Source organism: Pleurodeles waltl, chromosome 10, assembly GCF_031143425.1.
Source record: "Pleurodeles waltl isolate 20211129_DDA chromosome 10, aPleWal1.hap1.20221129, whole genome shotgun sequence".
NCBI classification, from domain to species: Eukaryota; Metazoa; Chordata; class Amphibia; order Caudata; family Salamandridae; genus Pleurodeles; species Pleurodeles waltl.
Window position 1 is genome coordinate 252,478,494 of NC_090449.1, and position 15,941 is coordinate 252,494,434.

The following is a 15,941-nucleotide window of genomic DNA, read 5'->3' on the forward strand; positions in this document are numbered from 1 at the left end:
GGTTTGGCTACCAAGAAAGGAGGATTGGCTAGCAAGAGAGGTAACAGCCTATCAGAGGGGGTCTCTGACGTCACCTGCTGGCACTGGCCACTCAGAGCAGTCCAGTGTGCCCCCAACACCTCTGTTTCCAAGATGGCAGAGGTCTGGGACACACCGGAGGAGCCCTGTGCACCTCCCCTGGGAGGTACTGGTCAGGGGAGTGGTCACTCCCCTTTCCTTTGTCCAGTTTTGTGCCAGAGCAGGCCTGGGGATCCCTTAACCGGTGAAGACTGGCTTATGCAGAGATGGACACCATCTGTGCCCATCAAAGCATTTCCAGAGGCTGGGGGAGGTTACTCCTCCCCAGCCCTTCACACCTATTTCCAAAGGGAGAGGGTGTAACACCCTCTCTCAGAGGAAATCCTTTGTTCTGCCTTCCGGGGCCAGGGCTGCCTGGACCCCAGGAGGGCAGAATCCTGTCTGAGGGGCTGGCAGCAGCAGCAGCTGCAGTGGAAACCCCAGAAAGGCAGTTTGGCAGTACCCGGGTTCTGTGCTAAAGACCCGGGGGATCATGGAATTGTCCCCCCAATACCAGAATGGTATTGGGGTGAATTCCATGATCTTAGACATGTTACATGGCCATGTTCGGAGTTACCTATGTGATGCTATACATAGGTAGTGACCTATGTATAGTGCAAGCGTGTAATGGTGTCCCCGCACTCACAAAGTCCGGGGAATTTGCCTGAACGATGTGGGGGCACCTTGGCTAGTGCCAGGGTGCCCACACACTAAATAACTTGGCACCCAACCTTCACCAGGTGAAGGTTAGACATATTGGTGACTTATAAGTTACTTATGTGCAGTAAAAAATGGCTGTGAAATAACGACGTTATTTCACTCAGGCTGCGGTGGCAGGCCTGTGTAAGAATTGTCTGAGCTCCCTATGGGTGGCAAAAGAAATGCTGCAGCCCATAGGGATCTCCTGGAACCCCAATATCCTGGGTACCTTAGTACCATCTACAAGGGAATTATATGGGTGTGCCAGTGTGCCAATGAGAATTGGTAAATTTAGTCACTAGCCTGCAGTGACAAATTTAGAAAGCAGAGAAAGCATAAACACTGAGGTTCTGGTAACCAGAGCCTCAGTGATACAGTTAGGCACCACACAGGGAACACATACAGGGCACATACTATGAGCACTGGGGTCCTGTCTAGCAGGATCCCAGTTACACAGGGGCTAAGACATACATACATACAGTGAAAATGGGGGTAACATGCCAGGCAAGATGGTACTTTCCTACAGATAGGTAAGCATCTGTGCGGTTGAGACGCACCATCCAATTGTCTTCTTGCAAGAGATCTCTGAGAAGGGGAATACCTTTCATTTTGAAATGGAAGTAAACCACCCAGGAATTGAATTGCTTTAGGTTGAGAACCAAACAAAAACCTCCCCTCCCTTTTTGAACCAGAAACATAGTACTTTTAAACCTATGGGATGGGAGGAAGAAGGTACGATGGCCTCCTTTTGAAGAAGCCCAAGCGTCCTGTGTCACCTCCCACCAATTATGAACAAATGCATGATTCTGCCTCCCAAAATCGCTTCTGAAATCGGAATGATCATTACTGGTAAGGGTGGCGTCAGAGGTTAAGTTACCTCCTTGGAAAAAAAGATCTCAGAGATCTCCATTTAGATCTCAATTCCTGGTTGGGTAGAAGGTGCCTCCACCAGAATAACCTCCATAACCTCAGCCGCAATATCCTCTGAAAGAGGTCTGACTGGAACTATGACCGGACCCTGGAAGTGTCCAACCCATCCAAAAAGTCCACTCTGAAAAACCTTCTTCAAGGATGTTTGGGCCTTCTCGAGGGTGGCAAAGGTTGCCACGTACTTGCTGAAGTCCTTAACAAACCAGTCTCTAAAAAGAAGACCGTTGGCCAAGAGACCAGCCTGCAATGTAGCTAACTTAGGATTCATTAGCAACAAAAGAGATCTGCGTCTCTCAGCCGAGATGGCACAATTACCATTGCCCAAAAGGCATAACGCTCATTGAGCCTAGCCTGTCAGAATACCTGGATCGTTGGGGGAACTTCTGTTCCTAGCCCGATAGGCCATCTCCAGGTTTTTTTTTAGCTGCTCTGAGATCTTCAGGAGCTTGTCCAGGTAAAAGATGCCTTTCTTCAAAGTTTTGGAGAACTTTTTAAAGAAAACTGACATGTTGGGATCCAATTTGGGCATTTCTGCCACCTTTCGAGGAGGGAGGGTCGGTCATCCTGCTCTCATCCTGGACTTCACCTCTCTATCAAAACTCTTTTGGAGATGATTTTGTACATAATTCACAAATTCTGAAAGAGAAGACCACTCCGCAGATTGTGGATGAATGATGTCTTCAGGTTCGAAATCCAAACACCCTGTTTGACCAAGAGAAAGTCCAGATTCCTGGTGTTTTGTCTTCTTCATACGCTTAGTCTGGGGAGGATTGAGGCCCCTCTTGAGAGGAGGCCAACAAGGATTGAGAGGAAATATCTTCAGAGGGGGTTCCCTTTGGAGGAGACAGTGACATGCTCAGCACCCCAGAAGTTCTGTATCCATGGTCAACAAAACCGCTTGCGACAGTTTACTCAACTTATCAGAATCAGACCACCTCTCCGTATCGGGGACTGTGGGCTCACTGGCTTCTGCCAAGTGGACCTCCACCAATGATGACTCATTGGGAGACTCCCTGTCCCATTCCTTAGGCACAAAGTGCTTCAAAATAATTTAGTAAATGGGTGCAAAGTATGGATCAAGGGTATGTTAACGGAACCCTGAACTGAATTATCTTGAGCCTGCACCAAACACTCTTCTGTGTCATAAGTATAATCATCCTCGTAGTATTCTTCGAAATACCCATCCTCATCATGAAAAGATTGTGCCATGGAGCCAATAAAAGGGGCAATCCCAATACCTCCAAAGAGAGTAAAAACCCAACCGCCTTCAGGGAAGGTAATGGGGGGGGCAACCTATGGGCAAGTCAAAATGACAAGAATATGCAGCTAAGATCCAGTTGGAGGGCGCAACCCGCAGTCCCTCAAGCAGAGCCCTAATTCATATTGTACAGCACCTTCAGCATGAGATTAGTAGCAGCAGCAATTAACAAGGCTGCTTGATAAGTATCAGAAGAACCGCAATAGGTTTTTCAGCGGTCTCTGAAATTCAAACAAAGGTGTGCACAGCCGCACATGCCCAGGAGTAACCAATGAAAGAGAACTGCGGGTGCTGCGCTGCTCTTCAGCAAAAATGTGCCAACTCCTCGGCTCCCACTCCAAAGGACAGCAAAAGAAAAGTAGAAGTCCTGTAACCCTAAAATAAGCAAACACAAGTGGGAGAGCTTGTGCAGTATAGGCAATTAATTAAGCAGACACAATTGGGTCACACAGACATGGCAAATGCCACAAGGAACACACATAAAGCTGCAATATTTAACTGACTGCCACAGCAGCAAAGAAAAAGGGCTTGTGATGTCAGCGTTCCCTTACATAGGGATTGATGAACCCTGATTGGTGGGTAGGTTGGGGGATGTAACAGGTTTTATGGGTAATGTAGTTTTGTTAAAATGTGTTGCTGTTTTTAGGTTGCAGCCTACTAGACAGCACAGCTGTTTGGATTGCTAAATAAATTTTGGGGAATTTCAGAAATTTGACCTAGGAATGCATTCCACTCGTTGATTACCATTGGCTTTGTGGCTTGTAACTCACACCTTCTGGCTTTCCATTTGCTGTCTTTATTTTCTTGAGGTTCTCCAGGTTCAGTTCTTCCCTCCATTTGCCTAAACTGTGCTTTCTGCATTCTTCCATGAACTAGGTTTCTGTTAACAGGCCTTTAAATCTTGTTTTAATGTCGTAACATTTGCTATGCATTCAAAGACCATGGGTAAATGTCAGGTGCTGTCTTCCAAAGGGGCTTGTTTAATTTTCTTTCTCTGACCTCAAAATGACAGGATGGTTGTGACAATTTTTCTGAATACTTGGGGTAGGAAAGAGTGTTTTAAAGCACACAACATTTAAATTACCTGTGTAAGTATTTCAGAAAATATCAGAATTCTGAACGCACAAAGGAAGCACATTTTTTATTATTTCCAAAGAGTGCTGGAAACAAATACTTTTATATGATCAAAACAAATCATTAAATTAGGCAATGCAATTTCCACTAATTTTCACTTGTGCACTGTATAGTTTTATTAGTTAAGCAACATGTTTGTGCAAATGTAATGGTAATATCAATTGAAAATGTGTTTTCTGTAATGTCAGTGTGCTACCACAACCTGAATACTCAACTCCCACCCCATTCTACTCTGCGCCACTGCACTCCATTGCACTCTACTCTGCACCACTCTACACCACTGCACTCTGTACCACTACACTCTACACCACTGCACTCTACGTCACTTCAAGCTACGCCTCTCTACTCTACCCTATACTAGACTACTATATGCCAATGCACTCTTCGTCACTCTACTCTACACCACTGCACTCTATAACACTCTAGTCTAGGCCACACCAATCTACTCAATACAACTTCACTCTGTGCTACCGCACTCTATGCCACTCTGTGACACTGCACTTAATGCCCTTACATTTTACACCAATCCACTGTAAACCACTCTAATTTACACCTCACCACTGCACTCTATGCTACTGTACGCTACACCACTTTACTCTACGCCAGAAGTCTTCAAACTGGGGGTTGGGCCCCCCTAGGGGGGCCTCAAGTGATCTCAGGGGGGGCACCAGATTCTTGCCAAAGGAAGCATTATACAGATAACAGGCCTTTGTTTTGAGCAGAAGCATGTTATTGCATTAAAAAAAATAACAGTACTCAACTGCAATGTTTAAATAGGTCTAGGCATATTTAAACATTGCCATCTTTATAAAATAATTGTGAAAAATTCTGAGGGGGCCCCAATGATTTCTATTTTACAACTGGGGGGGGTGCATTAAAAAGTTTGGAGACCAATGCTCTATGCCATTACACTCTATGCCAACTGCACTTTACCCTGCATCAATATACTCTATGCCACTTTATCACTCTGTGCTTCTCTGCTCTATGCCACTACACTCTACGCCACTCTACTCTTTGCCACTTCACTCTACTCCAATGCACTCCACGCCAGTGCACTCCACTCTGCATCACTGTACTCTACTCCACTGCTCCCTATATCATTCTACTCCACTCTACACCATTGCACTCTGACACTCTAATCTGCAAAGCTGCAGTCTCCACCACTAAAATCTCTGCTACTCTACTCTGCACTACTCCACTCTCCACCACTGCACTCTATACCACTGCACTCTATGGCACTGTACTCAACAAAACTCTATACTACATTACTCTGCACCATTATACACCACTTCCATCTATGCCATTAGACTTGTCTTACCTCTACGCCACTGCCCTCTGCATCACTCAACTGTACACCACCCCACTCTGCACCACTCTACTCTAAACCACTGCACTCTAAGCCATGCACCCTGTGCCACTCCAATGTAATCTACGCCACTGCATTGTATGCCACTGAATTCAATGCCACTGCACTCTATGCCACTTCAAAGAATGCCACTCTATGCGACTCCACACTATGCCACTCTAATACACAACACTCTGCCACCCCACTCTAAAACACTTCACCCCACTCTTCGCCTTTCCACTTTACGACCCTCCATGCCACTCTCCTCTATGCCACTAACTTTTAACCATGCTGAACAGCAGCTACACTGATGAACAATATGGCTAAAACACACTGGCATAGCCAATGGCTCTTGCATAGGTGAGACCTATTGGCTTTGCCAATGTTTGTTTTACTGGCTGCTATTAATAAAGTAGCATGGAAAGAGAAGCATAATCTGAAGTCTCTGGTCCTGCCATACAATCGCTGCTCATATCTCTTCCACTGGTATCATCTATCCTGTTACGAAATGTTTGTTTGCGCTGCTCTCTTCGTGCTTTGCAGTCATCGTGATTGCTAGCTAGAGTACTCATGTTATGATGTTTGTTAACCAGAGCACACTTCCTGTTCTCTTGTAAAGATGCAGTGCCTTTGGCTCAGGCTATATGAATATCTCAAAAATAAAACAAAAACAATAAAAAAAAACTGTACACGTGCAGGTTCAGCTCGAATAGCATTGTGGATACTTGTGTCCGTTTCCCTTTACTCGCCCACTACTGTCGTTATATGGGGTCGGGCTTAGATTTAGGCTTCGGTTTAGGGGATTGAGTGCTTGTTTTTCTTTACGTCAGACTCAGCGACATTGTCAGCAGTTCGCAGGTACCCCCGGGCGCTGAGTGCTAGTGGTGCTGTGGTAAGCTTTCCTTACAGGGAAAAGGGCCTCTTCCGGACCCCTGCGGTGTACAGCGCCTAGCGGCTGTGAGACGGGGGCCTCTTGCGCCGCCTCGCGTTAGACAGGCAGCTGCAGAAAGGTGCGTGCCGGCAGATCCCAGCTGCAATAGGCAGGGTCCAAAGACTCGATAGAAGGGGGTTTTGTCCCTTGGCAGCCAATGCCAGTGATGTAGTTAGTCCGATAACTTTAGAAATGTGGTCTAATGATGTTGTTTGCACACCGTCTGGGTATCCACAATAGCCGAGTGATCAAGGATGCTAAGTGAGTGGACGCAGTGCCCATTCAAAGCTTGGCGTCTTTGCTGATGTTTTCAGCAGGCACCAATTCTATTAATTTAAATAATAATTACATTCAGTGGGGGGGGGCAGGAGGTGGCGTAATGACCAGAGTTACAGACCTCGGAGCTAGGGAACAAGGTTCGAGTTCCTGTGATTCTGGGCAAATCGCCCAATCTTCCCCGTGCCCACCAAAAAATGAATGTGTCCTTGTGTAAGGTACCAGTATCTTCGAGTCGAGTTCGCGCTGTATTCAATTTATGTATACACACCAGCTCTGGTCTGACTCTCAGTTACTGTCCAATTAAAAAGCATAACAGCACCGTGTGTACGCTTTTGAAAAACATGTAGGAAATATTAGCTCTTTTTATAGCTCCCCCCCCCCCCCACACACACACACACACACACACACAGTCTGTAGGTTAACGATGCAGGATATACAGTATATATATTATTTCCCAGTTGAATGAACCCCAGTTTTATTAAACTTTAAAAGGTCACTTTCATAGTTTCAATACCTGGGGACCACTGAGTATGCCACAAATGTTATGATTTGCAACCAATAATTCCGTGGTCTCTTTCCAATGTAATACCCACTTTTATGTCAGTAAGTCTGACCCAGATTCGGCGAATCTGTAAACAGTGAAGACAGCTCAGCTGTGTCAGTCAGGGAATAAGGTCGTGTGATCCTTTTACCTGAAAGCAGAGTTCTATCCCCGATCGAGGTTGTACTACTTTACCTTTTCGGAATTAGTGAAATGAAATCGTTATCATTGTGAAAAATGTACTGTGCTTACTTTACAGCTCTTAGACACGCTCATACTGCGAGAATTTCTGAGGAGTTAGCTCACTGCCACCAGTGCAGGTTTTTATGCTACCAACAAAAAGTCGGAGCAACTGCTTCCCTCTTAAGGAACAAAACAAAAACACTGAATTGATTTCGGCCATTGGCACTTTGAGCTGAGCTCTAGTCCGTCGTCTCGCTCGCAGACTGGGACCACCCGTATGAACATCAGACTTGGGCCTGCTGCAGTAGGAGCAACGGTCTTTCTGCAGAAATCAAACCTTAATACGAATGTCAGAGACTCGATTTTGCTTGTGGCCAGGATAGTTTTGCAAGCCTTCAAAAGTTGGGAACGTGTATTTATCTACAGGTGCACTGGTGGCTGTACTGTGGCAACAAGTGTGATGTAAAAAACGAGCACATTATTCGAGTATGCACCCGTATATCTCTTTGTGTGTGAAAGTTGCTGCTGGAAAGGGTATTGCTGTTTTACTGGGTTTATGAATAAAGACCTTTCTTTAAGTAAAAGTACCAACAGCCCAATAGAGCTCTTTTTTTTTTTTTAACAGAGATTAGTCATGGCCCGTGGGGGATTTAAGGTTGGTTTATAAGGATTGCATGTTGTAGCAAGGGTTAGCGATAAAACAGCGGGCTAGCAAGATTGCATTCTTTCTCATAATCTCCCCTCTAGCCAGGTAGAGCCGGCAGGAAGGCGATGATGGGGCCACGGGAAGTGGCACGTTTAGAATAAAGCATGTCTTCTGGCTAACCATGAGTTGGTGGGCACCCAGGGTGAATTTTAACCCTTATTGGCACTTTAGTGCATTCTTTCCACACCTACAGAGCCCAAAGTACCCTAAAAAACAAAGTTGCTTTTATATCTTTTTTTAGTGGGGATCATATTAAAGTGGGGTTTATATCGATTGTTAACCCCAACTTTGATCAGGTGTAGCCTGGGAATGAAATAAGGATCATGTTCTCAATGTTTATTATCGTCCTGTAATGGTGTTAATAGGGTGACTGTCCCCAGACACCTGGCGGACGCAGTTATCCGATCTGCTGAGATATTTTTTAGTTAAAAGGAGATAAGCACCAAGTATGTACCTTGCCAAATGTTTTATTCCTAATTTGCTAATGACCCGTATTAAACAGGCTCGCCAGATGAGGGAAAAATAACATTGCTTTACACATTTCATCAATAGCATCTACAGCAAAGATTAAATGTGAATGGGAACTTTGTCAGGCTACGTCCTTGCAGAAAAAGTGATCTCCGGACTCTTCCCAGTCCCCCACTCGTAATCTACCAACCCCTAGTCATGTGCACGCGGCGGTCTGACATGCTGCACTCTCTCATGGTCTTACCCTCTTTGGAGACACTGTTACCGTCTTTAGGGGAACTGTGTTCCGCTCTCCCATTTTCCAGCTAGTACACAAGAAGTGTAACATGGAAAGCCACCAATAACAAACTTGTGGCACTTTTTTTTTTTTTTAGGTTCCAACTGCGAGGTCACATAATGGAAGCAACCCACTGATATCTAGCAATGTTATATACAGTGAACAAATGGTTAACAAATTAAACAGTTTCTTCCCAAAACCCGCCACTGTTAAATATATTTTCCTGCTTCGTCCTTCATCAATTTTGGAGCGAATCCTGATCCGCTACTGGTTGTATCATGGTTCAAAGCAGTACTGTAATTCTGTACATTTTGGTGTTTTCATAGGTACATTTTGCCTGTTTAAAGGCAGCTAGATTTGGGGGAATAAATGCATGGAATGTTAGAAAACTGAGCTGAAAAAACAGTTTCCTTAGTTATCCCTCGCTCACTGCATTGAAAATTAAAATGGTGCAGTAATTCCCACATCCCGCGGTCTCGGAAATTCCGGTTGTGGTGTTTTCGCATTTGATTGCTGCTATTTAAATGAAGGTTGCATACCAAGTAACAGTTATCTTAATTTGGTAGCCTTTGTAGCCACTGCAGTCGAAATAATGTAATAGGTGGTTTATCCATAACCATGGTGAAAATCCAGAGTCTAAGTTTCCTGAAAAAAAAAAAAATCTTATTTACTATCTACCCTTATGACTGACAGTCGACATCAATCATTTTTCTATTAACTCTTCCAGGGCACATCAGGAAATGGACATTTACCAGGTAAAACTCCTTTTTCCTATATGTGTGAACGTGTCTATTAACATAAATAAAGATGTGAGTCTTAATTGTGTTTACTACGGATTTCTTCACACTGAATTTTTACTGTGCCCTTCATTAAAACATTTGTGCTCAAGAGTTAATGGTTTTCCACATGGCCGGCAGTTCATTATACATCGTTATAGAATTATACACAGAGCTCGTGGTCGTTAGTTTTGGTCCCCACAAATGAAACCAGCTGGGCACTCATATCAGCACGTTATTCGTTTCATTACCGACAGGATTATTTTTTGTTTTGGGAAATATATTTTTATATTTTTGTGGTTTTACATAAAAAATTCCCTTTGATCCAAATAGCATTTAGCAGTGCTTTGCATCAAATATTTTTTTTTCTAAATAAAAATAAGAACATGCTTCCCATTCCTTTCACTGCGTGCAGGTTTATGTCTGTTAACGGTGTGACATCATTACGTGCTAAGCACACCTTGGAGTTAAAGGCAAGTAGCTACACAGCAGAAGTATTCAAACAATTCATAGCTTGTTGTTTTAAACTGTTCAGTGCTGGTTGTTTCATATTCCAGGCTGGTAAACAACTCTCCAGAGAATCTTTTTGTAGTCTAAGTCCCTACTTTAATGGGGGTTTCGAACTCTCTTCTATGTGTTTATGGTCACTTATTTGCAGTCTAACCAAAAAGCCAAGAGCACGGTCATGAGAACTGAAGTATATTTTCCTTTTTCTTCTTTCATATCAGAATCCAATAATTTACCCAGTGCCTTGCGAAAGGGGTCTTTGATAATTTCCGCAATGAGTTAGATTCATAGCAGCCACGCAAAATAGTTTGCTAACAGAAAGGATCCCTTGTATTTTCTAATGTTAAAAACATCAACAAAATCACATTTTTGTTTGGGCTTTGTAACTCACCGTAGCAGATAATTATGCCCAGTTTGGAACTACTTTCCATAAACCCATAAGGACTGGCCTCTGTGGGAGAAATCTCATTGGATAATATTATTGCCACCTTTCTGATCAATCTTTGTTCAGTTTTTAAGTTTTTTTTGCATAAATTGAAGCAGGCAATCAGGTAGGGTGTCCATGGCATTCAGAGTCTTTGCAGTGATTTTAGTCCTGGGTTTATCACTTTAAGCTACCTCCAATCAGGGGTGTTGTCGAATTATTTAACGGAAGCAAATCAAGACTAAAACATCGAGAATGAATTAATTTGTCACATGTAGGCCCAGGACTGGAAATAGTGTATGTGATGGCATACAGTAAGGTTGTCACCCCAGCCAGAACTGTACAATAGCTACATGTTGTGGACCTCTTGTCTCCCCTACACCTTGAATGGTGATTCAAAAAAAATATATAAAAATATATTGAAAGCTGCAGCTGTTTATAGACTTCAGCATCATACAAGGAAAAACCTGAGGTTAGTTTTGTGTGCGCTTTTTTCTTGGCCATGGGGTCCCTTTTCTACCAGCAGGTAGCGGTGCGCAGCGTTACAGGTCCACTTTGTGGTTAAATACCCCTGAGCTTCCACCGCCACTTTGTAATTCACGACCCTTAAGAATGCAAGCACCTTCCTCTCTCTAGGAAATGAAACCCACAATTTTAGAGGGAGTGTAGGTCTCCATAAATAGCGTTCAATTTTTAACTGGTAATGGTGGGCGTTTAAACAATACTCGGGGAGGTGTATTAGGCCACCGGCAGCACTCAGCACTTCATAGCACTTACAGACTGTGCTGCTGGAAATATTGGGGGTACTCCTCAGCGTTGTCTGCAGATCAAGAACAGCATAGTGCACGGCAAAGTATAATGTGCATGTGAAACTGATCAAACATGATGCATTAAAACGCAGGACTCCGGAAGACGACGCTCATATCACATGAATGAGTATGAAGGAGAGTACTTTAATGGTCACTGGGCATGTAATTTTGATCAAAATGTGCTAGGATGTAATGACAACATTTACCCAGTAAAGCAGATTTTGCAACGTTTCGTCCTGAGTAGTAAACCTCAAATTGCCACTTTTACTAGTAAAGCAGTTTTGACACTTTCAACTGTCACTTTTAAAGCAGATTCTGCTATCAGAGGCAGTGCCACGATCAAGCTGGAGTGGGGGCACATGCAGGCTTTCCAGAGTACATAATTATCCTCAGAGGCACTCCCAATCGCAACTGCAAAGCACGACCAGAGAGAATCAAGAATCCAAACATTCATGACTGAAACAGATAAGAAAGGCCAACAGTCTCTTAAACCTCTGCTTATCATCCTTTGCAGAGCACGCCTAACCCCTTTGCTTCTTCTTGTGAGGTGTTGTTGCCCTTCGATTCCTGCAAGACTGTGGTAACTATCCTGGGTCGGAGCCGGATATAAAACCCTGCTCAAATGTCTCCCTCAGCATGTCGAGCAAGTTGTGACTTGAGGCAGAAAGAGACCTACAATTTAGGCACTCTGCCCTTTGTTTAAAAAAAAATACTATCCTCCTTTCCCGAAGAAGTGCATCTTCCAAATGTTATTCAGTTAAGGGCAGCTCTGAAGCCAGGAGTCCCAAGTCAGACAGGATAAAATTAAGTCCCACGTGGTTTGTACATTGTACCTCAAACACAGCTCCGCCTCTATTCGTATTGCCTTCAGAACTAGGAACAAATTAAGTATAAATTGCCAGTTTCACTTAGGGAGGTGGAATATACTATGACCTTCATCCAGATATAACAGGTTTCGGGGATGATCATCTTCAAAGGAGCATGTGCAGGTTTGCATGTCAAGTATGTCCTTAACCAGGTCAAGCCACTACTCTGTGCGGCGTGCACTGGATGGTGGGCAGCCAGACTAACCGCACAGAGCAAAATATTTTTGCTGTCTGTACTGTGTTCACCCAGGTGAAACCCACTCAAGTGTTGGGGTCATCCATCTTCATAGCTCAGCTTTAGAGATCTACAAAGACCATGAGAAGAGTTATGGGTCCTTTCACCACCCTGGGCTCTACTTTACTGCGGGGTCTACAGCATGCTATGTGGCCTAGCTAACTGTGTCTCCTAGAAAGGAATTGGTTATTTTTCATAAAGTAGATCTGCTGCACTTCAGCGCCATTACCGTGCTTCAACATGTTTGTAATCATGGTTCCACAATGGGACAATGACTGGAGACACATTTGACAAGCATTCATGACGGATCCAGTAAGAACATGTCCTGCGCATGGGGAAGCAGACACACTCTGAGTCTGGACGTAGTTAAACACCAGAATCTGCCTGGTGGTAGCAATTGGATACTGTGAATGATTACAGATGCAAACATTTTTCAGAACACGCTTATGGGCCTATCTTTGTCTGGTAATTCCAGATTGTATGCACTTATGACCACGCTCCTTTAAATCTGTGCTATATTATTCATCATATTTACCAGCACTTGTTAATTAATATAAGTATAAGCATGATTAACTGACATCTACATATTCTTCTCTTTAAGGTTTATTTTATTCTGTTTTAGGGCTAACTCTTGTAATTTTCTTGAGATTAACTCTATAACGTAGACTGCCAATTTTTAAGAGCAGAACTAACGGCTGACAAAACAGTACCGCCTTCTCGCCGTTGGGAGACATTGGAGGACAAGCCATTTTGGTTCTTTATGTAGCATCAGATCAACAGTAAGAAGGGCACAAGCACTGGGGAATTCTGCATCTTCACACCATGGCGGTTTGGTCTTTTCAGCGTGTAATCATACCCAAAGGGCAGTGTCCCCTTTTCTGCCCCTTAGCACTGCCTGTTCTTTTCCCCACGAATCTGAGCACTCATCCCCCTGAAGGATCTACCGTGACATTCAGCCAACTGATGGGGTGGCTTAGTGAGTTAGACACTGTGGCTGAGGTAGGTAGTAACCTGCAGGCTACACGATTAAACCCCGGCAAAGCCAAGTAAGTGTTCAGTATCAAAAAAGATTATGAAGAAGACCTGTAATTTAGAGCATTTAAAAACTGTATGGTAAGAAGGATTATCTAAAAAAAAAAAATATTATGAACTCCTCCATATTTTCTCATTTACTGAAAATAATTTGTTTTTCATTCACAGAAAGGCGTACTAATGAGTAAACCCGCAGTATTACAGTATTGCAAAACTCCCAAGCGTGAAGCACGAGAAATAAAATTCTGTCAATGCACAGAGTGAAAGAAAGTATAATCCATAATGGGGGGAAAACCATACCAATGCATTGAATGTGACAAAAGCTTCTCTCAAAGATCAACTCTGCATGCACATCGTAAGATTCATTCTGAGGAGAAACCTTACCAGTGTACGGAATGTGACAAAAGCTTTGCTCAGAGATCGACTCTACACGTGCATCGTAAGATCCATTCTGAGGAGAAACCATACCAATGTACGAAGTGCGAGAAAAGCTTCACACAAAAATCAAACCTGTACAGGCATCAGAAGATCCACACAGGAGAAAAACCATATCATTGTGTAGAATGTGGGAAAAGCTTCGCTCAGAATTCTCTTCTATGTAATCATCAGAGAATCCATACAGGAGAGAAGCCGTTCCAGTGCACGGAGTGCGAGAAAAGCTTCACTTTAAGTTCAAGTCTTTACACACATTTGAGAATTCATACAGAGGAGAAGCCATATCAGTGTAAGGAGTGTGAGAAGAGTTTCACAGTTAGCTCAAATCTCTACAGACATCAGAGGATCCATACTGGGGTGAAACCATATGTGTGTTCGGAATGTGGGAAAAGCTTCACTTATAGCACAACTCTGTGCAGTCATCAGAGAATTCATGCTAAGGGGAAAATGTATAACTGTCCAGAATGTGGGAATCATTTTAAATCATTGCCATCTCTGAGGCAACATCAGAGGTCTCACACAAGGCTCAACACATGTACTACAAAGAGCTCTTTCGGATAATGTGAGAGGTTGGCAGTGAAAGATATCAACACCTAACGCTATCAAGGCTGGTCTGTTTTTACTTTAAATGTAGTAAAGCTCTATCCAACTTGAATGCATTTATCATGGATAGAAAAAAAACATATCCTTGTTTGAACTTCAATGTAAGATTTGTTCCGAGTTCCCAGCTGAGAAGCCAGCAGACGATTCACAAGTGTAAATGGATATTAGAACACAGAATAACAGCACCACCGCCCCCCCCGCGCCACCCATGGAGGCAAAGTCCTATTATTGTCCCACTTTGATGAGGGATTTCAATTGCAAATCATACTTGCACAAACAATTCTGGGTCTTTATACAATCCTTTAACAGTGAGACAAATCACGCTGGAATAATTCAGAAGAAGAGAATAGGAAGCCTGTTTATCAGCACATTATAACAAAATTGCTTGTACATATATCTGCAGTCTCCTAGCTTCTCAGTTGTAGATTATAATGGGATGACTTCTCATTATCATACGATGCACTGACAAAACGATAATAAAGCTATCCAAAACTTTCATGCAATGTTTGTTTTATTGATATATCCTCATAATGTAAATAATCATTTTTGTTGCCTTCATTTTAGTAATATTCTCTGCATTGCTAGAAAAAACGCGAAAATAGTAATTTCAGTACTCTCATTTTAAGACCGTAGTTCTTAAAAAAATATGAAGGTCCCAGGTATTCTAGAGCACCCAAAACATTTATGTTTGGTGATCTAGCCATTGATGAATTTCAAGAGAATTATAAAGGCAATTCTGTTTTTCTTTGCCACAAAGAAATGTTTGTTATTCTTCCAGATATGAAATTTAGTAATGTTTGTTAACCCAGATATCACTAAACACAAATGCACTGTACATTGAGTTAACTTTAAGTTACCCATATACAAGCATACATTCCTCATGTCAGCACACAGTTATGAGTAGAGTTCAACATGAATTACCTAGACAGCTTACGATGGAGCAGCAAAACCAAAACTCAGAGGCAGTAGAAAGACCAATAGTTAATACTTACGGGCCAAGAGCAGATCTACTGTCTCTTTGGTGGCAGAAGGAAGGGAGTTTATGCCCATGTCAGCAATGGACTCATGTTGCAAATGGAAAAGAGGAGATCAATGTTTTGGTTAGAGACAAACCTATATGTTTTTTTACAGAGGGTATAAATAGGTCTTTTATATGGTCTTAAGGACCCTGTCATTTCTTGGATACCAATGGTCCTTGTAGTGTAAGCATGTGCAGTGAAAAACGCTTTCAAGAGTTTTTTGCTTATGATTTTTGTTGAAGGATTTCAGGCTTGGTTGATGGGTCAGGTATGTACTCAGGTTTGACCAAATCTGTGAGTTCATTCTACTACCATGCATGTTCCAATTATATCTGATCTAAGTGATCAGGTTTGGTTTTTCAAACCTGTGGTTGCTATCATGGCTGGAGTGGGATGTTGGGCTTTGTAGGTACTTTGGGCTTTTTAC

At 43.0% G+C, this 15,941-nt stretch overlaps 1 protein-coding gene across 4 annotated transcripts; it reads left to right on the top strand.

The window, feature by feature from the left end:
- The first annotated feature begins 6,223 nt into the window (after window positions 1–6,223).
- Window positions 6,224–14,993, top strand: LOC138261413 (zinc finger protein 3-like). 4 transcript variants are annotated; one of them, XM_069210341.1, is made up of 3 exons: window positions 6,235–6,315; window positions 9,536–9,563; window positions 13,626–14,993. In XM_069210341.1, the coding sequence occupies exon 3, from the start codon at window positions 13,740–13,742 to the stop codon at window positions 14,451–14,453; it is 714 nt and encodes a 237-aa protein (XP_069066442.1). In that variant the 5' UTR covers window positions 6,235–6,315; window positions 9,536–9,563; window positions 13,626–13,739; the 3' UTR covers window positions 14,454–14,993. The 4 variants fall into 4 exon arrangements, with proteins under 4 accessions (XP_069066444.1, XP_069066442.1, XP_069066445.1 ...); XM_069210342.1 differs by having other exon boundaries at window positions 6,281–6,433; XM_069210343.1 differs by lacking the exon at window positions 9,536–9,563 and having other exon boundaries at window positions 6,224–6,315.
- Window positions 14,994–15,941: the final 948 nt, after the last annotated feature.